The following is a 27,944-nucleotide window of genomic DNA, read 5'->3' as shown; positions in this document are numbered from 1 at the left end:
CTGCACTCCAGGCTAGGCAACAGAGCAAGACCCTGTTCTCAAAAAAAAATGTTTTTTTCACTGTGGTTTGAAACAAATAGAATAGTGGCCTTAAGGTAAAGAACAAGCCAAACTTCTACAGATGTGAAATATTTCTCAAGAATGGCCTTAACATTTCTATATTCCCAAATGACCAAAATTTACTCAATTGTGGGTGTTTTAATTGGGCCCTGAAGGATTTTGACAGATACTAAAAAATCGGAGTGTGGAGCGGGGAGGAACTTGTTTGGCCAGAACGAAGGTCTGTGACCCGGAGCAGCGGGGTGGGAAGGTGGGCGTGGTGCAGGACAGGCCGGAAGGCCAGCCCAGACAGGCCGAGACCCAGCCCCGGCACCAGGAGCAGAACCACCGGGCAGTGAAATGCAGTAGCAAAATATGAATTTGGCTTCAGCCTGAACGTGAGCAGGGAAGTGACTGTGATAGAATGTGGCAACCTGGGTGACAAGAATGTTGGTGGTGCGAATACACAGAAGGCAAAGTGTTCTTGTCCCATGTCCTCCTGATCGCACCTGTCCTGAGAACTTGGAAGCTGTAACTAAGCCTAAACCCTCTGTGGTGCGACTACATGGAGAAGCACTTTACTTTGTGAAACTCACCCTGAAGGCTACCTTTGTATACGGTGCAGTCCCCCAACTTCAGTCTTCTGCTCCCCCTCACACGTACCCCGGAGAGCTGTGCAGCCAGCAGGTCACTGAGGCTCCCAAGGAGCCTGGGTGGTCAGCTCTGGGCCTCTCAGGACAAACACGCCCGAATCCCTTCGCACTGTTTCTGATCTATCTCCACCAGCTTTGACATTCATGTGAGGACGGCTTTTAGTGAAAAGCCATTTCATTTTCCTCAATCAACATTACTACATTCTTACTAATTATTTTAACTTTCTAATTATTTACTTTCTAATTATTTTAACCTGATTTAAAGTAGGTATAAGAAAGAATAAGGATAGTTCTTCTCCTTACTTTTCCAGAGGGAGATAAAACAGGAAGGTGCAAAATGGGAGAGAAGCCATAAATATCTGTTCAGAGCAGGGAGGAGTGTTTTTCACTTTCAGCAAAAAAGGAATTAGACACTCTAAAAACTGAGCTGGAACCTGCTTGTTGTAGAAGTCTCTCAAATGGATGTCATCAATTCCTATCCTTCCTGCATAATGTGTTCTGTGCCCTCCCTCTGAATCCAGGCTGTCCTCGTGATCACCCAACATAAAGGGTGAAGTGATTTTGTCCTGTTCTGGGCCAAACCCTTGAGAGGACTGGCAGCTCCTGCCTCTTCCTTCTGAGAAGCAGCAGAGGCCACGTGCTGTGAGGGAGCCCGAGCAGGCCACCCCACATATCAGGGAAGAAATCACTGTGGACATTCCAGCCCTCGCAGACATCATGTAGAGCAGAACTGTCCTGCTGAGCCCAGCTGAGGTGACAGAACGTGAGGGATGGCAGACCGTGGCTGAGCGAAGCCACTGAGCTGCGGGTGGCTGGGTACGCAGCAAGAGAGAAGGAGCTGCTGCCCACCTTGCCCACCTCGCCTTCCGTCCCACTGCTGGCCAAAGCGGCGTCGGGGGGTATCTAAAGCACTGTTTGGCTCACGTCTAAACAAAGCTGACTAGGATGAGAAACTATAGAAAGAAACAGGAACTTTATATTAACATTTTCAGTAAGTTCAACCAAATACGTTCAAAATATTTTGTCTTACACGACATAGCTGTACTACATAGAACTTAGTGAGCTGAACACATCTTCAGTATCTTTCTCCTTATTTTATCCTCACAGGAAATGAGGAGGGAGCAGTATTGACAATGAGGACCCAAACCAATTATGGAATCTCGGTAACATGCTTGCTTTGGGTTGCATGTATCAAGATAATTATAGAGAGATTACTAAAACATACACACACAAATACCATCCTCTAGCATCAAGCCTTTAGTGAGAATTGAACTAAATTATGTGTACTAACTTTTGAATAATAATCTATTATAAAGTATTCTAGTTTTTTTTTTTTTTTTTTTTTGTTGAGACAGAGTCTCACTTTGTTGCCCAGGCTAGAGTGAGTGCCGTGGCGTCAGCTTAGCTCACAGCAACCTCAGACTCCTCGGCTTAAGCGATCCTACTGCCTCAGCCTCCCGAGTAGCTGGGACTACAGGCATGCGCCACTACGCCCGGCTAATTTTTTCTATATAGATTTTTAGTTGTCCATATAATGTCTTTCTATTTTTAGTAGAGACGGGGTCTCGCTCAGGCTGGTCTCGAACTCCTGACCTTGAGCAATCCACCCGCCTCGGCCTCCCAGAGTGCTAGGATTACAGGCGTGAGCCACCGCGCCCGGCCAAGTATTCTAGTTTTTAAATTAAAGTTCTTTAGGATACAAAACATTTGCTATTTCTTTAATACAGGTGTTCAATAGATTCATGATTCTGCTATTTGAACAAAACCTATTAATATTAAGAAAACAAAAACACTTTAGGTAGAGCTTTAATTTTGGGCCCCAAAGACTGGAATTTAAATTGTACCCATTCTGTGTTGTTTAAATAATGTGTATTTATTTTCATAGGTAAGTGTATCAGCCAAGTAATAATCTTGTTAAAAAGGAAGCATGATAGCAAGAAACATAAAATAGAAACCCAACACTCAGGATGCTGACGTCACCCTCTGATTATAGTTGGTGAGCCAGGGCCCCGGGCTCCATTATACAAATGGGACGTGGGGAACTTGGAAGGAGTTCAAAGGAAAGCCACGCACAGAACAAGAGCTCCAACACCGAAGGGCCCTACCAGGTGTGAGCATCAGGGCGGGAATCAGAGCCTGACGGCTGCCAAGACACAGGCAAGGGAGCTGAGCACAGGGCTGCGCAGCGGCTGGGGCACGAGGCCGGGAGCTCAGCTGCTGCCTGCCTGTCTGTCTCGGCTGGCCCTCTTCTTCTCCCTTACTCGGTCATCATGACTAAGAAAGGACGCCAGGCCTGTGTTTGTCACAGTGGACACCTGGCCTTTCTCCAGCAATGGCTCGCACTTCATCCTCCCTGAGGCCCTGCAGCTGGGCTGCAGGAAACCTACCCATGTTCTTATCTCACAGAGGGACACCTTCACACTGCCTCTGTCACTGCTAGTATCTGTCACCACCTCGCACCACCCTCAGGTGCCTTAGAGAGGCAAGCTAACCTGAGAAGCCAAAGTGTGTAGACTAAATTGCTCATTTAGTAAGTTTTCCAGGGACAGAGAAGAAAAACATGAACTGTTTCCTCTATTAACATTTACTGGATGACACCACGAGCTGGGGCATGTGACAAATCGGCCCACATGGTGGCTGCCCTCGTGGGAGACCAGATGCATGTGCCTAGTCAGGTGGGCTCCCTGGTGGAAGGACATTTTGGGAAGCCTGGGAGGCTGAGAGAAGGGCTGGTGGAACAGGGCACCCAGGCAGAGGGAGTACCAGCTGCACAGCCCTGGTCTGGCAGGGGCCTGGGGCCAAGCAGAGCTAGACTACGAAGAGGGTGGCCTCGGGGCGGCTACAGGCCTCTGTGATCACTCACTGGGGTCCCATGGCCCAGAGGTGGGTTCGATGTCGGAAGCTGTCCTCCTCGACCTGCTGCTTCCAGCAGGGTTCCCTTCCCCTGGTGCATAGCGGGAGTCTCAGAACCTCTAATCTAGGCTCACAGATCTGGTGTTTCCTAAAAACTAATTGCATCACTTCTCACCCTTCCTGCTCTCCCTAAGATTCCATGGGGAAGAATGCAGTAGTGCACAGGTGGAGGTTGGCTTGGACAGAATCAATTCATCCGTATTTCTGGGTGATTGGACATCTCAGCAGAAGCTGAAACGGGAGGTGTGTGTGGTGAGGCACCAGGGGTGCGGGGGAGCAGCTGGGGGGCAGGGCAGGAAGGGAGTGGGGACAAGTCCAGCCACACACGGGGTCCACCTGCACACAAGAACAGGCTGCTTGAGAGCCAGCTCCCTGGGCCGCAGTCCCCCGTCAAAGGAAATGCCAGGCCAGGAGGGGGATCAAGTGTGGGAATGGACATCACCGTGCACAAAGAAAATGTCAGCCACATACGGACTTACCTATAAAATATATTATTTATCTGTTTTCTGATGTATGCTCTCAAGCCTAAGAACTTCCCATAGATTCTGTGAAGGGTGGTTTTAAGAAAATCTCTCTCCCGAGGATCTTCACTGTCAAAGAGCTCTAAAAGCTTCAAGGAGAAAAAGACACTTAGTGACTTGGTGTTACCGCTCTGTAGGTTAGGGCTTTTGTAGTTTCAACTGAGTTGTACCTTACCTGCAATACAAATTTCTGATCAATATATTTCTTCGCTATATTAGGCTGGAAATCTGGAGACTCTAAAAATCTTAAGAAAAATTCATAAACAAGCTAGGAGAAAAAAAACAACAATGAGTCAAATAAATGGATATTAAAATACACCATGAATTGAATCTTTATTTGCCTGGGAATATTAGCCTTTAAAAAAAGTCACACATCTACAGAATCAGCGCTAAATTACATGGCTTAATTTAATTATAACTGGTGATGGTAATTATCTTATTTAGTCACAACCACAGATACTTAAAATGACATTTAAAGAAAATGATTTCCATGGCCGATGTCACCAACACTTAAACTACACTGCCCAGAGACCACAGGGCACAGCTGTCACAAGCCAGGCCACGACCAAACTCCAGGGTGGGATTTGTAGCCTGTCACCTGTGAGCGTCCTGTAGTGCTGGGGCAGAGCCAAGGGGACAGCAGCTCTGGGGCCATGAGGGGAGATGGTCCTTGCCACTCTGAGTGTGCTGGGTCAGGCAGTGTGGCCTGCTGTCAGGAGTCTCATGTGGAGCCCTGATGCTGTGAGTGGGGACCATGTGGCTACTGAGCCACCCGCCTTCCCGTCGGCTCCCGGTTTAGTCCCACCCCCTTCAGGCCGCCTCATTTCCCCATCCTGCGCGGCCCAGCCCTCTCATCAGCACCTCTGACAGGTGCTCTGCTCACTCTGGCCTCAGACCTCTTCACCAACACCTTCCACCTTACAAATGTGCTGCAAAAAGGCAGTCATCAGCACGGGGGCCTGGGCGCCTGGTGGGCACACGTTAAATCTTAGTACTGAAAACTGGGACAATGTCTGCCCGAGTCCTCCAGGCCCGAATTCAGCAGCTATCAACAAAGCGGTCATTTCCATTGAACACATACTGACAATTCTACAGCTTTGTCATTCGTGTAAAGTGTCCAAACACATATACAAGATAACTTTTCTCTGTTCTACTGAAATATTTCCTTTGTATTTACAGGTTTGCAAGGACTGTGGCACTGAAGATGAGAGGCCTATCTGCCACCAGCTGAAGCGAGGCCTCCGGCCAGTGCAGCTGCTCCACGGAACCCCAGGAACATCCCCACTTGCAGCTCGTGCCCTCTGACCCTGTGCTCTCCCAGAGCCCAGTACCTGTAGATGAGGCCACGCTGCTTCTAACGTTGGTTCGTCCTCCTCTGGGTCAAATTCTGCTCCCGTAGGATTGGAGGAAGGTGGTAATGTTCGAAACATGTTAACTGCAAACTAAAATCCACATGTTCTATAATTACAACCAGGACATTTGAAATATTTGCAGAGTCAATTTTAAAAAGTCTTAAGTAATTCTAAGGATAGCTTCTTCCCATTCTCAAAACACAGAAGCAGCGTGGGTCCCCAAAGAGAGTCTGCATCAAAACTTTAGCAGGAGGCAGAGCACCTTGGACAGGTGATCACCAAAGTTGTTTGGACTCTTAACTGCCAAACTTTAAAAGATAACCAACACCAACAAATGCTGATGGCATGGCAATGACTTCTGAGGTCTTATATCCACTGAGTGTAAAAGCAAGGAGAATGTTCCAGGTGATAGTAAGAAAAGGGTAAGATGAGAAAAGCAGAGATCAGGCAACTGAAAATGGTAAGAAAACAGCACGTGCCTCGTGGCCCAGAGATGACCCACGTGAGATGGGCCCGAGATCCTCTGTAATCAGCAATGATGAGAAGAGCAAGAGTCAAGATGGGGCAACTTTTGCGTGGGTGGCCAGGATCATTTCCAGGGAAGGACTGCTCAGCACGGAGAGAACCATTGGAAGATGGCCTAGTTGTGCCTCCAGGCACTGTGGCTACGTTTCTCCCTATCTGTTTGAATTTGCACTATATATACTGATAGATCAATGACATAAACCTAAAAGTTTAGTTTTTCCGTATCATCAATTTATCACCTGTTTTTCTTTTGTACCAGGTCTAAATTTGATCAGTTACCTTATGAAATCTTTGACGCCATCACATGCCAGTTACAGAACTCGGCTCTGGTGAACAAGCTCACCACAAAAGCCCCTGCCCCACCACTCTAAAAGCAAAAGATCAAAACATCTGACATGGAAGATTAAATCTGACACCACCGCAACAATGAGAAGATATCTACAGAGAGTCCAGGGAAACCCTGGCCACTCAGATATCCAGTCTTGCAAAAACCAAGCTAATACTCAGTGTTACCCCTTTTGTTCCTTTCTTTACTGTTATTGATACTGAACTCCAACGCTTAACATCGTCATGAAGCCATCAGCTATAAAAGCTCTGAGCACCAAACGTTTACACTCTGCACCGTCTGAGAAAGGGCCTGATGCAAAGAGCAACTGCAATGGATGCAGAAGGACAGGAGAGGAAGGATGAAAAGAGGTTGAACATCCAGAAACAATTAATGAAACAAAAGTTCTTAGTAAAAATATGAGTAATGTTCCTAAGACATAATGAGTAAGAAAAAACTTTGGAATCTAAAACCCTGAGTGTCAACCTGGCTCTCACTGGTGTATAATCTCTGGAATTTTTGCTCTCTGGGGCTCAGTCCTCTCCTCTGGTGTGTGTTCAGGGCCCTGTAAGAGGCCTCTCAAACAACAGGTGGTTCAGAGGTAGATGGCCCTTCCTCAGTCACTGGCACTCGGAACAGACAGGGGACGAGAGCAGTGAGGAGACTGTTCTAGGCAGCCTGATCCCAAAGCCCACAGATGAGAACAGAAGATGCTAAGGAAAGGCCACTAAGGAAACCACTAAGGAAGGCCACGCACAGCGACTTTGAGTGGGCCACCATTTCTTCACAGAGCTTGCAGAGAGGCAACAGAACTGGCCCTGTCATCGCCAGCCGCCACCCTGTGCTCTCCATACCTTCCTGGGGATGAAAGCATGGGGGGGGGGGGCGGGGAGAGGAAGGTTGGAATTGTCTTCAGCCCTTATGGGGAATGTAACATTCATGAACTGGGGTTTTTTACTTTCTCCCCCAAAGCCAAATTATCGGGGCCGGGGGCAGTTTCCAGCTAGGGTCACCTTCAAGAAAGATGGTTTTGGTGGGTTAGAGCCACAGGCTCCACTTGGTACCAATGGGAACAGAGTGCAGCGTAGGAAGGCAGAGCCCGGGCACGGACTCTGGGTGGCAGAGGTGTCTGTGAGCACAGGCCACATCCGGTAGGAGACTTTCAGGAGAAGTCTGTGACATCAAGGCCCTCAGGAACTGTGGTGCAGCATACCTGGAAGGAAGCCACAGGTCACTGCCGCTGAGGTTCCTGGGGCTGCATGTCAGGGACTCAGAGGCCAGAGCTGGAGCCGTGGGGCCACCCAGGAAACTGTCAGAGGAGGGGCCAGCTCACCCAGAGAGGAGGCTGGAGGTTTGGGGGAAAGGGAGATGGCTGCCGCCGGGAAAGGATCTTCAGTGAAGCTGAACACTGTCCAAAAGTCACAGACATACCATGGAAGAAGAGGCTGCCCCACTGTAGAGGCCACAGGTAGCACCACGGCAGACACATAGGCAGCACCCCTCCCTCTGCTCTGGGTTCTTTTTTTTTTTTTTTTTTTTTTTTGAGACAGAGTCTTACTGTGTCGCCCAGGCTAGACTGTCATAGTGTCAGCCTAGCTCACAGCAACCTCAAACTCCTAGGCTCAAGTGATCCTCCTGCCTCAGCCTCCCAAGTAGTTGGGACTACAGGAGCCACAACACCCGACTAATTTTTTCTATTTTTAGTAGAGACAGGGTCTCTCTCTTGCTCAGGCTGGTCTTGAACTCCCGAGCTCAAGCGATCCTCCCGCCTCAGCCTCCCAGAGTGCTAGGATTGCAGGCGTGAGCCACTGTGCCCAGCCTTGCTCTGGGTTCTGCTCAAAACCCAAGAGGAGGGTGGGCAAGAGGTGCTCAGAGCCATCCCTGCTTCCCCTCCTTTCTCACTTCAAGTCCCTCACTGGCCAGGTGCCTTCAGGGAGAGGTGCAGATGCCTCTCGGAGAGAGAGCCTGAGGTTAAAGCTTTAAACCAGATTGGGCTTCTGTAACCACAGATGATTAAAAAGTTAAGCAGTTTTGTCCAAGATGTATTTAGGGGGTGCAAGGTGTGATTTCACAGATCACGTTTAAAGGCAATAGCTGAAAAAAAATACAACGTATCCTCAGTGTGATGGCTAGTCTCATGTGCCAATGCAGTGAGGCTACAGCATCCAGCTATTCAGTCCAACTCTGATATGAGTGCTCCGCAAAGGTATCTTGTAGATGTGGTTAACATCGATTATGAACTGACTTTAAGTAAAGATTACCCTCGATAACATGGCTGGGCCTCATTCAATCAGCTGAAAGGCCTGCAGATTCCCTGAGGAAGAAGAGCTGCCGCCCCTGCACTACCGTGCTGGCAACGGCCGAGTCTCCCATCTGTTGCCTGTCCTGTGGAACCGAGACTCGCGCAGTTGGACACACACCTGCATAGGGCAATGCCTTGAAATCCCAAATCCCCCTTCTGCTGTTTCTCTGGAAGAACCCTGACTGATACACCCAGTTAGTTGAGATTTCTTAATGCACTGGTTCTTTCTACTAGCGGTGAAGTTAGGGATTACGGTTTCAGGTTGCAGCCCCACTGCACAGGGCTGAGCAGCCCTGGCCCATGAGCTACGGCCATCTTGAACACCTGCACGTTCACTGACTCCGACGTGCCAAGGCAGGAGCTTGAAAGGTGACCTATGCCACCTTGCTCTAAATGAAAAGTCCTCTTTTTTCAGGATCTGTTAGGGACTAACTGTGCCTCCCCCTAAGTTCGTATGTTGAAGTCTTAACACCCAGTGTGGCTTTGTTTGGAGATGGGACCTCAAAGGAAGTAATTAAAGTTAAATGAAGTCAGAAGGGCGGAGCCCTGTTCCCACAGGATCAGCGTCCTTAGAGAGACACCAGAGCCAACGCGTGCACGTGCTCAGAGGAAAGGCCATGTGAGGACAAAGCTGCCATCTGCAAGCCAGGAAGAGAGCCCTCGTCGGGAACCAAACCTGCTCGAGCCTTGGCCTTAGACTTTCCAGCCTCCAGAACTGAGAGAAAATAAACGTCTGTGGTTAGGCCTCCCAGTCTGTGGTATTTTGTTACGGCAGCCTGAGGAGATGAAGATGATATCCTTGACTGATGACTGGCTTAGATCCAAGAAGTTTCTTTATTGGCCAACTTTAACCAATTATAAGTTATTTCTTACATGTAAGAAAAAAATCTTGCACTTATAACTTCACCTACATTTCTTACCACATTACATTATAATAATTTAGTGCTCATCTCTAGAAGAGGTTAAATATATTAAAAACTAATATCTGGGGAAAAAGAGGATGAGAAGGCAAACAATCTGACACCTCAAATTATTCTTCGTTTCTAACCTGGCCAACATTTCTTAGTACAAAAGCTTCAGGGGCCAAATTAGGGGCAGGAGCCACAGGTACAGAACTGTGCGGTGCTGATGTCAGGGCGCAAATGTCAGCTCCGTGCTACCTGGATGTGCGGGGGCCGGTGTGAGGAAGCCACAGAAACCATCTCTGTCCACATCATGCCATGAACACCAAAGGGAGTTTGAGGTCTAAAAGTCTTAGGTCTCATTTGGATCACACAGATTCATCTTAATCATAATAATCTCTTAGCTGAAACATAGCAGTCCCGAGCACACACACTGAGGCACAGACACGGAGACAGGAACCACGTTCTACAGAGAGAGGTGGCATGGCATAGTGGGAGCAGAGTCACACCACATCCTCCTTCTCCTCTTCTTTTTTTAAGAGATGGAGTCTCACTGTGTTGTCCAGGCTGCCCTTGAGCTCCTAGCCTCACGTGATAATCCCACCTCAGCCTCCCGAGTAGTTGAGACTACAGGTGTGCCACTGTGCCTGGTTCCCCTACAACCTCTTCTTACCTAGAAGCAGGACCTTATACTGAAAAGCCTACCCGAGTCTTGACTTTTCTCATCTGTTGACAAGAGTAAATCCTTTTCTAGCACTGGGATGTTCTGAGGATCACATAAAATGCACAGAAAAGCACTTGCATAAACAGTAACCATTACCCAGCATCTCCCACGTTTGTGACGGTTTCTCTGACCTCCTCAGGATGATGACGGCACGCACAAAAGCGTGCACGTATGTGTGCATGTGATTCACGCAGCCCCATCTGTGCCAGGGGCTGACTCTGTGTAACATTAGGAAACACCTGCTTTTACAGCTTTCTTAACATTTCCACTTCCAGTACTTCAATCAGCCCCGCAGATGTTCTCCAAATTGCTAAATTTATCGAATTAAATGCAAACCAAATGGTCTGAGAAGCAACTTTACAGAAAATTCTTACAATTCAGCAAGATCATGCAGCCTCTCTATACCTGTATTATTCATTACTAATGGGCGAAGTAATAAAATATTTCTGCTGTGACATAACTGCAGCACAGTGTAACATATAAAGATTTTGAAGATATGAGGGGATACACTCCAAAAAACAACACTGATAATCTATTAATAACTTTGAAGGCAACAGGAAAGAAAGGTTTGATCATTCACAGTTCTCCGTTTGAAACCAGAGGGGCTATTCTACTATTACTAATTATATCAGTTTTATTCATGTGAACGGGATTTATAACAGGTGGATTCACCAAAGGCCAAATTATGTTACTGCAGAACACTCTTCCTCCTGTGATAGAAATATTAGGTTCCAGCATTTCTGGAAAGGGTGAGGCAAGTCCCTCCACATTATTTTATTTTAAATATAAAATTATCATTTGTTTGCAAATGATATATCTGGAAAACAAACACAGGCAATAGACTATCACAACTAGGCCACCAGATGAAAAAAACAAAAATAAAAAACTAACAGCAATGACATGTCCATCAACAATAAGCAACCAAAAAATATAACAGATAGGAAGACCGCACATATACAGGCACAAAACCCATCAAGTGCCCAGGAATTAAATAACAGCCTAGTTATAAGGCCTTACTGGAGAAAGCATAAACTTCTAACAAAGGGCACCAAACACCTGAACTAGTGGAGGAAACGTGCATTCTCCAGTGTGGGATGACATCATGTTGCAAAGATGTAACTTCGCAGAGCAATTTATACACTGAACGCAATCTTAAACATAAACCTAACTGAAGTTTTGATGAACTCAGTGAACTTAATTTAACATTTAGGTGGAATAGTAAAAATCCTAGTAGCAATCTTAGAAGGAAAAACTGTCCCCTTCCTCATTTGTAAAGTGAGTTCAAGTAGCTTTCATGTTACCAGAACTCAGCTGTCATCCCGGGGAATTTAAACCTGCATTTTGCATACCGCTGCATCCCAGCACCTACCACAGTGCCTGGCACCTAGTAGGTCCTCGGATACTTGCTGAGATCTTCTGGGAAAAGCACCTATCAGTCACTTTATTAACTGTAACACCATATAATTATCTGAAAACTGTGAAAACCGTCTGATTAAACCTTTAGGTCTCAGCTGGAATGCAATTACGGTCCTAATTGGGTCCCGAATTTTAAGCTCTTCTACGATGTTGTACATTTTCTTTGGAGTATTTATCTCAAATATAACGAGGTGGTTGGGGAATTCTTGGTTTAATGTCTTCCTCCACACCCCAGGACCCATCACGCTGCCTGGCACAGAATGAGCACCCAGCAAGTATGTGCGGTGAGAGCAGAGCCTTCTTTTCCACAAACCTGCATTGCCGCTTTCTTCACGGCAAAGGCTGCTTTCAAAGAATGCAATTTTACCTCCAAACAGATGCCAGAATATGAGATTTAAGAAAAGAACTACATTTAAAATTCTTATTTTGAATAACTTGCTATTTTTGTAATCAAGTATGTTCTTAAATAACAGTTTAAGATATCATGAAATAAAAGCCTATGAATCTTTATAGAATACTTAACAAAGGAAATTTAGTCTCAACTTTTCAAACAATGTATGTCTTAATTTTTATGACTATTTCACAACTAAATGTACAATACTACTTTACTTCAGATAAGCATGAAAATATAATGGTCATTTATAATGTGTATGAGTTTATTTTTTAATTTTTGTTTCTGAGTTTAAGAAAATTTATTTATACATGATAAGCAATAATTTTTAATACTTACAACTCAATTCAATTAGTGTCATACAAAGATAACATTATATTTGGCAGTTTTTCTTATTTTCTCTGGGCCAAAGTTTATTTTATATGGATTTTATATGGATTCTGAAAAATGTATTCCCCGTATTTTATTATGAAAATTTCAATGCACAAAAGTCAAAAGAATATTATAGTGAATAGCTAGGGAGGCAGTATAGCACGGAACACAAAAAGACTAGCTATCACCTAGATTTTACCATTAACGTTCTAATATATTTGTTTTACCACATATTCGGATTTTAATTTTTCTGCAGTAAAGTATGAAAAAATTTAGGAATGCTGTAGAATAGTAAAACAATATACTCTGCATCTCACATGATATAAATACACTGAGAAGGGACGTTTCAGAGTGAACGCACTTACTGCTTCCCGGTCATGTGTGTACAAACAACCATTTTCACGCCATGTCCCCTAACTGCCAACTGATGTAGAAAATTATAGCATTATAAATTATGCAAATTATCTGTGATCACTACAGTTTTTATAATCATTGCTGGATCACCTGTGTGGATGGAGTGAAATGTTTATTCAGTATCTATTATGAATGAAGCAGAGGCTTATGCTTCCAAACAAGATGGATACCAGAAATAGGGTTTACCCTACTGCCTGAAACAACTGAAAACCTGTACAAAAATATATGAAATTATGGTCTTCAAGACACTGGATTCCAGGCAATGAAGGATAATGAGAGACGGGAACAAATGAGGTGAACCCTACATGCCCCAGCTTGCTGCCTTGATAGATTTCCAGGTTGCAGTGCAGAGAGAGAGAACTTGAGTGGAGCTCAGCAGTCAAAGGTGGTTAGAATTTGCAAGGCAGAGTCCCACAGAGGAGAGAGCTGCACACAGGGAGAACCCCAGAGATTTGTAGAGGTCCCTCCCAACTATTCAGCAGAGTACGGATCAGCATATTTGTGAGAGGAAATCATTAGAGGCTAGGAAAAGAACTACCCCGAAAGGATTAGCAGTAGTTGCTCAGGGCTGGGAACAGTGACTTGTTTCCACTAATCAGACTGGAAAAATTCATAATTCATGGGGCAGTGGATTCATAATCAGAAAAATCTAATCTCTGTAGTGGGGAATAATTAGCCCTGGAATTAATATGACTTTAGTCCTGCCTAAAATATTTTAAAAGACAAGAACTAAAAGGATGAAACTGTTTCCAAGTAACTTAATTGCAGCCCCAAAGAATTCTCAAGAATATTAGTAAGGCCGGGTGCGGTGGCTCACACCTGTAATCCTAGCACTCTGGGAGGCCAAGGTGGGTGGATCGCTCGAGGTCAGGAGTTCGAGATCAGCCCGAGCAAGAGCGAGACCCTGTCTCTACTAAAAATAGAAAAAAATTATCTGGCCAACTAAAAGTATATACAGAAAAAATTAGCTGGGCATGGTGGCGCATGCCTGTAGTCCCAGCTACTCCGGAGGCTGAGGCAGTAGGATCGCTTAAGCCCAGGAGTTTGAGGTTGCTGTGAGCTAGGCTGATGCCACGGCACTCACTCTAGCCCGGGCAACAAAGCGAGACTCTGTTTCAAAAAAAAAAAAAAAAAAAGAATTCTCGAGAATATTAGGAGAAACATGTAACTCAACAAGGCAAAATTCAATGTCAGACATCCAATTAAAAATTACCAGACATGCAAAGAAGCAGGAAAATATGATTTATAAGAAAAAAAAAACAATCATTTGAACTGATGTGAAACCAAGATACATGTTAGAATTAAAAAAACGAGGATATCAAAATGGTATTCTATCTATGTGTCCAAAAAGTTAGGTGGAGACATGGAAGATATTAAAAAAAGACACAAATCAAACCACTAGAGATGACAACAACAATATCTGATCCAAAGGTCTCCACTTGCTTAAAGTAAACCTGATTACTTACTTAAAAAAGAAAAACCAATGTGTGAAATGAAAAATTTACTGGATGGGAGTTAACAACAGTGGAGACACAGCAGAAAATATTAGAGAACTTGAAGACAGCAAAGAAAACTATCCAAATGAAACAGAGGGGGAACAAAAAAGAATGAAAAGAATGAGAGCTCCAGTGAGCTGTGGGATAACTCTAAGAAGCCTAATACAGTCATCAGGGTCCCTAAAGGACAGGAGATGGGGGAGGAGATAAAAAACAATATTTGAAAAGATAATGGCTAACCAGTTTTCCCAATTTGATAAAAACTACAAACAAACTCTAAACACAAGGAAAATGAAGGAAACTGTGCCACGACATATAATCAATGGCTTAAAAAGAGAAATGAAAGAGAAAATCTTGAAAGCACCCAAAGGGGAAAAAAGGTACATCATGCCCAAAGGAACAAAGAAAAGAATGGCAGCAGATTTCTCATCAGAAATAATGCAAGCAAGACAACAGGCAAGCAAAATTTTTATTTATTCATTTAATTTTTTTTCTTTTTTTTGAGCTAGGGTCTTGTTCTGTGTCCCAGGCTGGAGCGCAGTGGCGTGATCATAGTTCACTGTACCCTCGAACTCCTGGGCTCAAGTGACCCTCCTACTTCAGTGCGCACCATCATACTCAGCTAATTTTTAAATTTTTGTAGAGACAAGGTCTTGCCATGTTGCCTAGGCTGGTCTCAAACTCCTGGCCCTGAGCAATCCTCTCACCTGGGCCTCCCAAAGTGCTGGCATTATAGGTGTGAGCCACTGTGCCTGAATTTAAAAAATTTTAAAGGATAAAAAACTGTTGATGTGGATTCTACACTCAGCAAGCTTATCTTTCAAAACTAAAGGCAAAAGAAAAATTTTTCAGACATACAGAAGCTGAAATAATTGGCCCGGCGCGGTGGCTCACGCCTGTAATCCTAGCTCTCTGGGAGGCCGAGGTGGGCGGATCGTTTGAGCTCAGGAGTTCGAGATCAGCCTGAGCAAGAGCGAGACCCCACCTCTACTAAAAATAGAAAGAAATTATATGGACAGCTAAAAAATATATATAGAAAAAATTAGCCGGGCATGGTGGCACATGCCTGTAGTCCCAGCTACTCGGGAGGCTGAGACAGGAGGATCGCTTGAGCTCAGGAGTTTGAGGTTGCTGTGAGCTAGGCTGACGCCACGGCACTCACTCTAGCCTGGGCAACAGAGTGAGACTCTGTCTCAAAAAAAAAAAAAAAAAAAAAAAGCTGAAATAATTATCAGTAGACCTGCACTACAAGAAATATTAAAGACAGTCCTGTTCATAAAGTGTTCAATTGATCCAAAAGAAAGCAGAAAAAAAGGAAGGGTAAACAAAAAACAGATGGGACAAACAGACAAAATATACTGCAAGGTAGCAGATTTAAACCCAACTATATCAATAATCACATTGAAAGTAAATGGTCTGAAAACCCTAATCAAAAGATAGACTGTCTGAATGAAAGAGCAAGATCCACCTATAAGCTGCTTAAAATAAACCCACTTTAAGTATAAAGGTACAAATTGGTTAAAAGCAAAAGGAAGGAAAAAGACATACCGTGCTAACACTAGTAGAGCTGGAGTGACTATATTAATATCAGACAAAGTAGATTTCAGAGCAAATAATGTTACCAAGAATAAGGAGAGTCATTCTATAATGATAAAACAGTCAACGCAACAAGAAGATACTAAATACTTATGCACTGAATAATATGAAGAAAAACCTGATAGAACTGTAAGAAAAAAAGACAATAAACAATTACAAATAGAAAATAAACAGCCCTATTTATAATGTCACCAAAAAATAAAATACTAATTTTTGAGTCTTAAAAATATGTATAGCAACTGGGCATGGTGGCTCACACCTACAATCCCAGCACTTCAGGAGGCCGAGGCAGGAGGATTGCTTGAGGCCAGGAATTTGAGACCAGCCTGGGCAACATAGTGATACTCCATCTCTATAAAAAATTTAAAAAATTAGATGGATGTGGTGGTATGCAGCTGTAGTCCCAGCTACTTGAGAGGCTGAAGTGGGAGGATGGCTTGAGCCCAGGAGTTCGATGTTGCAGTCAGCTATGATGACATATACACTCTAGCCTGGGCAACAGAGGCAGACCCTGTTTCAAAGAAAACAAAACAAATATCTATAGCATCTGTCTGCTGACAACTACGAAAAAAGGAAGACCAAAATAAGGAGACAGTTCATGGTTTATATTATTAAAATGTCAATGCACTCCAAATCTACATATTTAACCCAATTGCATCAAAACCCCTTAAGAATATTTTGTAGATAATTACAAGCTGAATTTAAAATTTACATGCGAAGGTAAAATAACTAGAATAGCCAAAACAATTTTTTTTTTTTTTTTTTTTTTTTGTTGAGACAGAGTCTCACTTTGTTGTCCAGGCTAGAGTGAGTGCCGTGGCGTCAGCTTAGCTCACAGCAACCTCAGACTCCTCGGCTTAAGCGATCCTACTGCCTCAGCCTCCCGAGTAGCTGGGACTACAGGCATGCGCCACTATGCCCGGCTAATTTTTTCTATATAGATTTTTAGTTGTCCATATAATGTCTTTCCATTTTTAGTAGAGACGAGGTCTCGCTCAGGCTGGTCTCGAACTCCTGACCTTGAGCAATCCACCCGCCTCGGCCTCCCAGAGTGCTAGGATTACAGGCGTGAGCCACCACGCCCGGCCGCCAAAACAATTTTGAAAAAGAACAAGGTTGGAAGATACACACAATATGATCTTGAAATTTACTATAAAGCAACAGTAATGAAGACAGTATGGTATTGGCAGCCACAGAGATCCATAGATAAATGCAACAGAATAAAAGCCTATAAACAGACTCACAAAACTGGTCAATTTGTATTATTATTATTATAGAGATGGGGTCTTGCTGTGTTGCCCAGGCTGGTCCCCAAACTCCTGGCCTTCCTAAGTGCTATGATTACAGGTGTGAGACACCATGCCCAGTCAAAACTGATCAATTAAATTTGGGCAAAGGCACAAAAGCAGTTCAATGGAGATTGGTCAGTCTATTTAACAAATAGTTTTCAACAAATAGAAAACACAGACATCCATATGCCAAAAATGGAACCTCAAGTCAAAATGGATCATAGACCTAAATATAAAACTATGAAGAAAATATAAAAATCTTTGTGAGCTTGGGTTAGGCAAAGACTTCTTAGATATGACACTAAAACCACCACTGATAAAAGAAACAAAGGCTGGGTATAGTGGCTCATGCCTGTAATCCTAGTACTTTGGGAGGCTGAGGCAGGAGGACTGCTTGAGGCCAGGAGTACTAGATCATCCTGAGCAAGAGCAAGATGCTGTCTCTACAAAAAATAGAAAAATTAGCCAGGTATAGTGGTGCACGCCTGTAGTCCCAGCTACTTGGGAAGCTGAGGCAGGAAGGTTGCTCGAGCCCAGGAGTTTGGGGTTACAGTGAACTATGATGACTCTAGCCTGGGCAACAGAGTGAGACTCCGTCTCAAAAAAAAAAAAGAAACAAAACAAAAATTGGACTTCAGCTAAATTAAAAACTTGTGCTCTATAAAAGATACTGTCAGGAAATAAAAACACAAGCTACAGACTGAGAGAAAATATTTGCAAATCATACATCCAGCAAAGAATCCGTATCCAGATATAGTAAAGAAGTCTCCAAATACAATTAAAAAAACTCCTCTTAATTAAAAAATGGGCAAAAGATATCAATAGACACTTCACCAAGGAAGATATACAAATGACAAGCACAGAAAAAAAATGTTTAGCATCATTAGTCATTAGGGAAATGCAAATTAAAACCAAAATGGCATAAAAGGACTAACACCACCAAATGTTGTCAAGGATGTGGAGCAACTAGAACTCTTCATACACTGCTGGTGGGAGTGCAAAAATGCTGCAGCCACTTTGGAAAACAGTTTGGCAGTTTCTTAGAAAGTTAAACATACACATACCATAAGACCTAGTAATCCCATTCTTATGTTTACCCAAGTTAAATAGAAGACTATGTCCAAAACTTGTATATGAATATTTATAGCAGCTTTATTGCCCCAAACTGGAGACAGCCCAAGTATCCCTCGACTAGGAAATGGATAAAACTGTGGTACTTCTACATAATGATATGACACTGAACAATAGTAACAAACTACTGATACATGCAACAACATGGGTGAGTCTCAAATGCCCTATGCTAAGTGAAAGAAGCCAGACTCAAAGGCTACATATTGTCTGAATCTGCTTATGTGACATTCTGGAAAAGACACAATGATGGGCTAGAGAAAGGATGAGTGCCAGCCAGAGACAGAGAGTAAGGGGAAAGCTCTGACTATACAGGTAGGACATGAAGCCATATTTTGGGAGGATAAAGAAACTGTTGCATATTTTAATTGTAGTGGGGGTTACGTGACTATATGCATTTATCAACTCCCTGAGGAATACAAATAAGCATGCATTTCTTTTACAATTTAACAACATCAAAGGAAAATCTTCTCAAAATATAAGAATAAATCCCTAAAAAATGGCTTACTGATATTTAAAGTAGAAAAATCATTCTCTGGGTTTCATAAAGTGCTTTATTTTTTAACCTACCTGTAGCTTGTCATCGATGTCAGTTCTCTGACCTATGTTATTGTAACTTTGGCAAAACTACTAAGCAAAAAGGGGAACATATGATTTAAATCCTCACTTGAAATAAATTTGTAGGCTATTTGATATTCCATTGGTTAACATACTATCCTGTTTAATTCAAAACATTCTTTCCTCTCCCATTTCCAAACTATCATCGCCCTTACAACAAGTAATGCTTTCCAGAACATGCTATAAATATCAGACATAAAAATGGAAGAAGGAAAGTGTCCAATATCAGTCCTTAAGTGAAGCACAAGACAACCATCCTAGGGATCTGGGGTTTGAAACCTTCCCCAAGGACCCAGACAAGAGATCCTAAGAAAAAGTCTCACGCTGATAAAACCTGCAAGTCAATGTCTAATCATTTACAGATGGTACAGACTAAAATAATGTGATGAACTCATTTTCCTTGGAAACCCTACATGAGCCCTCATAAGACCAGTACTACTATTACATACAGATAGTTTGGAGTTCTTTTTGTTTTTAGAAAGAAAAACATAACTTTATTGATTTTTGATGACAAATGTGGTATATGGTCATTAAAATTTTCAAAAATTTCAATGAATCAGTCTATGGTGTGAATGATACTGTAGAGTTGTGTACCTGTACTGTGTATGGGATTTCACAACTTGCTCTCTCTTCAAGTATGATTTTATTTCTATGAATTTATTTATATGTTATAAACATGAAACATTTCAGACTATGTATTTTTAATCCTCCAATCACTACTTAAACTAATCTAACCAACTCTCTATGAAGTAGTTCCACAGCATGATAACTTTCTAAATAAGCAAGCAGAGAAGTTAAATAATCTCAAGGTATCCAGAGTCAGGAGCAAGAATTAGAAGTAAGACCTATACTGATCTGAAGCAAGGAGGACGCCTTTAGGCATCCACCGGGTAAATGTTCTAAAAAAGCTTGGATGCTGTCCTTTCTGGCCCACTTCTGAGGGCAGTGAGCGGAGAAGGTAGAGGATACTTGAACAACAACTTTGTCATGGGGGCTATCCAGCTTCCATGTGCTTCCTCTTTCATGCTAACTGCTCTGCAAGGCAGAAGACATTACAGCCATCTATCTGTCTACTGCACTAACTGAAGCTTGTAGAACCAAGCCATTTGCCTAGAGTAACACAATCGGTAGATGGAAAGTTGGTATAGACACGACTGTTTCCTCTGCCCAGAAGAGTACATCCTTCCTCTTCTCTTGGGGTATTCTTTCTCCCCAACACCACGTGGCTTCATGGGCACAGGACCCAGCCTGGGGCACAGTCATAGTACCCCACCTCCCTAGCTATGGCAATGGGCTCAGGGATGGGCAAGTGACACATTGGCATCACACGTTCTGGCAAGTGCCAGCAAGGGCCACTCTTTCCTCTGTGGCTGGACGCCACCATCATAGAGAGATGCCTGGGAGAAGGAAGGTTGCACAGAAAGAGCAGGGCACATGGGACATGAGAGAGAAGCTGTCCTTGTAAGTGGGGAGTGAGCCTGTGAGCTGCCCCAGTGTCTGCCCGATTAACTTACCTGTGAGTGTGAACAATAGTGAATTGGGTGTCTGCCACTCGTAACCCAAAGAACTCTGAATAATGGATAAGATTCAAACCCAGGACTGACTTACACCAAGGCCCATGCTCTTTTCCTCGAATCAACACTCCCCTTGCCAAAGTCTGAAACCTGGGTCTTGGCTCCTCTCCCCAGATACCTCAATCAAATCTACCACCAAATCTCGTTTGTACCTTCTCACCGTCTCTTGCCTTTGCCTATTTCTCTCGCCCTCACAGCCACTTGGCTCATTCCACCACTGCTCCCCTGAAATGCTCCAGCAGCCACCAAACCAGTCCCTTCACACCTCCATTTTTTCTTTTCTTTTCTTTTTTTTTAAAACAGTCTCCCTCTGTTGCCCCAGCTGGAGTGCAGTGGTGTCATCATAGCTCACTGCAACCTCCAACTCCTGGGCTTAAGCGACCCTCCTGCCTCAGCCCTCTGTGTAGCTGGGACCACATCTGGCTAATTTTTCTATTTTTTGTAGAGACAGGGTTGCAGTCTTGCTCAGGCTGGTCTTGAACTTCTGACCTCAAGTGATACTCCTGCCTCAGCCTTCCAGAGTGCTAGGATTACAGGCGTGAGCCACTGCGCCTGACCTTACACCTCCATTTTTATATCCCTTCCCAGCTATTCTTCATGCTGCAGCCAGAACAAACCGGGTGGCCCCAGCCCTGCAGGCACAACCTCAATTTCTCAGGTTCCATCAAGCTCCCCAGAATCTAGACTCCAGCCCCACCCAATGGGGAGCTCCAAGCTTTGCTCAAACCCAAACACACCTTACTTTTTCTGGTCTCTGGGCTTTGGAGGGGCTGTTTCATCTGCTAGGCACACTCCCCTCTCCACCTCTATTTTGCTTTCACTGAGCCAGTGAGTACTGGAGCCTTGGCTGCCAGTGTAGATACCACTTCTCTGGGGTGCCCCGACAACGGGTTAGGGTGCCCATGCATTTGCTCTCTCCAGACCCTAGGCTGACTGCTGTTGTAGCATACGGCCCTCTGTACTGGACCTGCCTGCTGTCTTGTCTCATCTCTCAAACAAGTAAGGGTGGACTCTGTAAGGGTAGAGTCTATATTATTAATGTCTTACACCCTATCCCTTAGAGGTAGCACGGTGCTTGAAATCCAGCACGTAGGCAATATTAATACACATTTCTTGAATGAGTTAGTGAGTATACCAGGCTGCCTTCTTAGTATTATAATTCAGCACAATAGATCTGGGTAATTCTAGAGAGGTCTATTTTGATGTGAAGTACCTCTGAGCCATTCAACTCATTCAACTATTGATGTAACCAATTCCTTTTCTCATCTTCAGGTTATATTCACCTATGATTATTAAGACTAGTCTTAACGCCCAAGTCCATGCAGAAAACTCCTTATCAAATGAACATTTATTGAGCCTAGGAAAAGGCATTGTGCTAACTAAATTCAGTGGAAGAAATGCAAGAGCAATCCAAAGATGAGGCAATGTAGGAAGATTATTCAAAACTGTTATTCTTAAATTTTTGGGACGCTTAAGAATGACCTGGAGAATATGTGAAAACACAGAGCACTGCAGCCCATCCCCCAAGAGTGATTCAGCAGGTCTGGGTGGGACCCAAGAACCTACATTGCTAACAAGCCTCCAGGGCTGAGGCTGCAGCCTTTGAGTGGCACCATTTCAGAAGAGTAGTCCTCGAACTTTTTTGGCCTCAGGACCCCATTAAATGTCTAAAAATTACTGAGGACTCTAAAGAGCTTTTATTTATGGAGTTATATCTACTGATACAGACTGTATTAGAAATTAACCAGAGAAATTTAAAAAATACTAAATCCATTATGTCTTAATATAAATAACACACATTTGTGAAAAATAACTATATTTCTTTTTTTTTTTGCAAGCTCGAAAATGAGGTGTATTGAGGAGAGAAAAATAGGATTATAGGTTTACAGATATAGGTTTACAGAGCATGATACATACGTCACACTGATACATACGACCAGAGCCACTGTCACAGCAAAGGCAGAGCAAAAAGAAGGGCGCGAAAGGGCAAAAATAACTATATTTCCCAAAACAAAAACAAACTGAGAAGAGTGGCACTGCTTTATACTTTTGCAAATCTCTTTAATGTGTGTGTGGTTTAATAGAAAGCAGCTGGACCGTCACAGCTGCTTCTGTGTTCAGAACGGTGTTTTAGTGGAAATACAGGAAGAACTCTGGTCTCACACAGACATGCGGTTGAAAAGGGAGGAGTATTTAACAGCCCTTCAGATACCGGTGGACTTTGATACTACACCAAAACTCGACCAGTGGTAGTTTATTAAAGGTGAGCTCCTGTGTGGATGCTGTGATCTTATCAACGAGGGTCTGTACTTCTCTCACGTTCAAATCCAGTGGTGGGCCTTGCACTCTGAATGGCTCTCTTGCCCACGAAGCATTTTGTAACAACATTAATTGATCACTTGGAAAATACTGGTTCACTGAGTTACACAGCTCTTCCAAGTTGTGACTCGTTTTATCCTATTTATTAAAAAGTCTGATTTATACACATCACCACTGAGCTCAGCAGTGGGTGCTCAATCTGCAGCACTGGGAAGCTGAAGCTCACCCTGGTGGATACAAATTATTCAAAATGTCCCTAGAAAGTTGAAATTTTATCACAGACAACAAATATTGTCATTATTTTCCTTAAAGTGACACTCTTATTTTGCTTATTTTTTTGGAGAAAATGCCTGCTAAATATTCAAGTCTGAATAACTCAGTTTGTCTGTCATTTTTCGGGTAAAAACAATGTTCCATGCAAAAAGCGGCACATTCAGCATGCAACCTAATTGCACAAGTGTTTTCCCTCCTGACAACTACATGAGCATGCAGCCAAAGTGCTTTAAGCAAACTTCACATTGCATCACACAGAGTAGTAAAAGGATGTGTGCGCAAGGGTTGTGATATAATAAAAATCAATATATTCTATTGCTTCATCTAAAACCAGCAGTCCCCAACTTTTTTGGCAGCAGGGACTGGTTTCATTGTTCCATGGTCTCGGACTGGTACTGGGCTGTGGACTGGGGGTTGGGGACTGCTGACCTAAACCATTAAGTGAAACTGCCCCTTTGTGTTTTTTACTGTGGGTATGTGGTTGTAAACACACTAGGTCAGTCTGGTGCCACCACCTTGCTTCTTGCTAAGGTGCCAGAAATTATAGCTACTATCGATTTTGCATCACCAGTACAAATGTCAACACAGTGAAAAAGTCCAATAAAGTCTCAGTATTATTATGAAAGTAGTTTTGACTTCACAGACCCTTTGAAAGGGACCAGGAATCTGAGACCCACTGATGTGGTTGATGAGAACACTGATTTAGAAGATAAGAAAAAAGAATCTATAGTTCTTAATTTGGGGGTCTACTATTATGGGCTCTAAGGGATGTGAATCCTATGAAATCATATGTAAAAATTGGTACATATGTCCATTTCAGATTTTGAAAGGGTCCAACCCCAAAACTTAACTCCTTAAAGACTGTTAACAAGGCAGTTTCTGCCCCCCCCACCCCTTTTTTGAGAAACGGTCTCACTTTGTCACCTGAGCTAGAGTGCAGTGGCATCATCTCATAGCTCAGTGCAACCTCAAACTCCTGGGCTCAAGCAATCCTCCTAACTCAACCGCCTGAGTAGCTGGGACTATAGGCGTGAGAGCCACCACACCCGGCCAGATAATTGATTTTGCTATCACTATTCTATTAGAAAAATGTCCATGCCTGAGAAACAGACTAACTGGATAATTTAATTTTTTTTTTTTTTTTTTGACAGTCTCACTCTGTTGCCCAGGCTAGAGTGAGTGCCGTGGCGTCAGCCTAGCTCACAGCAACCTCAAACTCCTGAGCTCAAGCGATCCTCCTGTCTCAGCCTCCCGAGTAGCTGGGACTACAGGCATGCGCCACCATGCCCGGCTAATTTTTTCTATATATATTTTTAGCTGTCCATATAATTTCTTTCTATTTTTTGGTAGAGGTGGGGTCTCGCTCTTGCTCAGGCTGGTCTCGAACTCCTGAGCTCAAACGATCCGCCCACCTCGGCCTCCCAGAGTGCTAGGATTACAGGCGTGAGCCACCGCGCCCGGCCTGGATAATTTAATTTTAAAAAGTTGGTTGGTTGTATTTAAAACATGTCTGAAATATTTTCTATAATTTAGGCCTGAGAAACTAAATGCCAAGAGTTATCTCCCCTGGGTATTGCTCCTTTTTACCTTCATCTCTCTTAAGGTTTTTTTTTTTGTTTTTTTTTTTTTAATCTAGAAAAGAAAAGGGTCAGGCTAGATGATCTGTAAGGTTCTGTTAAATTCTAGGTCTAAAGTCTATGATGTGTAAAAACAAACAGCACGTGTGAAAAGATGCTCAACATAATTAGTTGTCAGGGAAATGCAAATCAAAACCACAGTGAGATACACTTCACACCTGCTAGAATGGCTATAATAAAAATGACAAATAATAACAAGTGTTGAAAACATGAAGAAATTAGAACCTCCATACACAGCTGATAGGAATGTAAGATGGATGGTACAGCCACTTGAAAACACCCTGGCACTTCTTCAAAATGTTAAAATTACCATCTGACCCAGCAACTCTACTCCTGTATATATATCCAAGAGAACTGAAAACATACATCCACACAGACACTTGTATGTGAATGTTCATAGCAGCATTATTCTTAACAGCCAAAAATGGAAACAATCCAACGTCCATCAATAGATGAATGGATAAATAAAATGTGGTATATAAAAAAGAATGAAACGCTGATACAGGCTACAACATGGATGAACCTTGAAAACATTATGCTAAGTCAAAGAAGCCAGACAGAGAAGACTACATATTATATAATTCCATTTATGTGAAATCTCCAGAATAGGCAAATCTATAGAGACAGAAAGTATATCAGTGGTTGCTCAGGGTTTGGGGGGAGGGGTGCGGGGCAAGGGTAATGGTGTAGGGAAGAATGACAGTGACACTGTCTTAAAGGAGTATGAAAGTGTTCTAAAACTAGATGTGATAATGGTTGCACAATCGTATATTCATATTAAAAACCATGTAATTATACATTTCAAATAGGTGAATTGTAAGGTATGTGAGTAATATCTCAAGAAATCTGTTAAAAAACCATATAGCAGTCGAGTCAAATAGGCAATATGCTTAAACGTAGCGGCGTTAGTAGTACAACATCTTCAGAGCTTTGGATTCTTCAAAGTAAGTGTAAATTAATGTCTCTAAGAATACTATGGCCAAATTACACATAACCCCCCACCCCCACAAAGAAACAAACAAAAGAACAGGCAGTACTTCAGGCAGGACAGGCAAGTGCTGCTTACGCGGGGAGCCTACCAGGGGGCTCAGAGCTGCAGAGCTTCTCATCAGAATGAACAAGGCCGGGGGCTTTTCTGCCTGTCACACCGGGTCCAGGCATTGCTACTACTGGTTGCCTGAATTCCCTATACTCTACATCTGAGAGGGTCATAAACCATGGCCAAGTACCACCCCCACCACATACTCCCTTTCTTCTTTCATGGTACCTTTCATCAATGCCCTCTGACTCTATAACAAAACAAAAATAAAACAAAAATTCCAGTCTGTTCCTACCCTCTATTCTACCTCCAAAGCTCCAAACAAATAAAGGACAGGGAAAGGCAATGTTCTCTTCTGCACTTATCTCAAATCAGAGTGGAAAGGACAGAGTGACTGTCCTTTGCTCTCTCAGTGGCTACAGAGAAGCATCTCATGGGCACATATTTTCATGGGACAACCTAATTCATCACACAGAAGTTTTCTCTCTGCACTTTTTTGCCCACATGGGCACAGTCTTGCAACTCCAGCCACTTAGCCTGGATTACTTTTCTGTATAGTATTACCATAAGCTAAAATGATGTATTATTGGTTGCTTAATTTTATGCTTGTCTCCCATATGCAAATGAAAGCTTTAGGAGTGAGAAATCTTGTTTACTATTCTTATTTCCTCACCTAAAAAAGTGCCTGGCCCGCAGTGGATGCTCAGTGAGTATCTGTTAAATGCTTGAGAGAACACTGTGCAACCCTTTGAGGTCTGGCCTGATGTTCAGGAATGGGAAACAAAGTTAAGACAGCAGGAGGAGAATCTAGTTAGGAAACAGTTATAACAGAGAGGAGAAGTAATGCTTATTTAATCTAAAAAAATAATGTCAAGGGCTTTCAAGTACCCTAAGTGGTGCTGGTGATGCACACTGCTACTGTGAAATACAATGAGACGAATCGAACAGCTGGGAGCACACTTGGTTCAAGGGTGGGCACTTGACCCAAACGAGGCCAAATGAAGCTTCCTCGTTCTTTGAAGACTCTTCCCTCTCAGGTTAAAGAGTGGGAATCAGAGACTGCTGGCAGCCAAGACTCCTTAAAAATAAAGAAAATCCTTCCATACATGTAAATTTAATACATAATAAATTTATATACTTATAAATTTAATATATACCAAGAAATAAATTTAACTTAAAAAGAAAATAAAATTAACACATAATAAAGAAGCATTTTAAATCAAGGGGGAATGGAATTCGATACATGATATAGGGACAAAACATTTTTCAACAATTTTAGAAGACAATTAAAAAAAAAATGAAGTTCTAGTCCCCACCTATACCAGGAAAAAAAAGTTTCAAGAGGATTATAAAATGTAATGTGAAGAACAAAATTATGAAAGTACTAGAATATATCAGAGACTTTTCTTTATGATTCTGGGGCTGGGGTGGCCTTCCAAAGTAATTGAGAGTTGAAATTAAGGAAAGAAAAAAAGATATTCCCCAAGTACCCTTAGTCTTAATGGGCAAGGTTTTAGGGTATTTATTTTCTGCTCAGTTAATACCTGTAACTATCCAGGCACAAGTCTGGGGAGATTAGCCCACATGGCCCTCACCGTCACAGTGGCCATACTGATAAATTCTGGACTTAGCAAACATACTAAAGTAAGAAATAAAGTATCTTATGTCAACAAGTTTAGTCAATTCTGAAATACATAGCTTTGGAAAAAACAATCAGTAACTTAAGAAACAGTTCAATGAAAATCAGGATTTAAAATGTTATATTAAATAATGACTCCCAATAAATGAGGTATACTACTTTCAAAGGCAGATAAAATATCAACAATTAAAAAAAAAAAACTCAACAGAAAACTGGAGTTTGGTGTCAAACAGTAAGAGTTTTGGAAACAGCATTGCATGAAATGTTTCCAGGTGGTGCTGACGGGGGTCACAATGAGATACAGTAAGAACAGCTGCAAATGCCTGGGACTAGGCTGTAAAGTATGAGACTTCTGAGGGCTCAGATTTGGTGGGGGCTGAATAAAACAAACTGAAGGATGACAGACTGTCTCAGCCAATCAGGACATACTGTCCTGACACCAGCACTGACAGATGGAGGCCACTTCAGCCAATTAACATGGACTGTT

At 42.9% G+C, this 27,944-nt stretch overlaps 1 protein-coding gene across 5 annotated transcripts in view; it reads right to left on the bottom strand.

The window, feature by feature from the left end:
- Positions 1–27,944, bottom strand: part of PPP2R5C (protein phosphatase 2 regulatory subunit B'gamma) — a 139,615-nt gene that overhangs the window by 28,161 nt on the left and 83,510 nt on the right. For all 5 annotated transcript variants that reach the window (XM_069489809.1, XM_069489818.1, XM_069489829.1 and 2 more), the window contains 3 exons: positions 5,458–5,568; positions 4,302–4,394; positions 4,085–4,215 (listed from right to left, as the gene is read on the bottom strand). In XM_069489809.1, the coding sequence (XP_069345910.1) occupies positions 4,085–4,215; positions 4,302–4,394; positions 5,458–5,568 (335 nt within the window). The remainder of the gene's footprint in view (positions 1–4,084; positions 4,216–4,301; positions 4,395–5,457; positions 5,569–27,944) is intronic.

The sequence above is a fragment of the Eulemur rufifrons genome, chromosome 2 (assembly GCF_041146395.1).
Source record: "Eulemur rufifrons isolate Redbay chromosome 2, OSU_ERuf_1, whole genome shotgun sequence".
Taxonomy (NCBI): domain Eukaryota; kingdom Metazoa; phylum Chordata; class Mammalia; order Primates; family Lemuridae; genus Eulemur; species Eulemur rufifrons.
The sequence above is the reverse complement of the archived record's forward strand: the minus strand, read 5'-3'. Positions and strand labels throughout refer to the sequence as shown.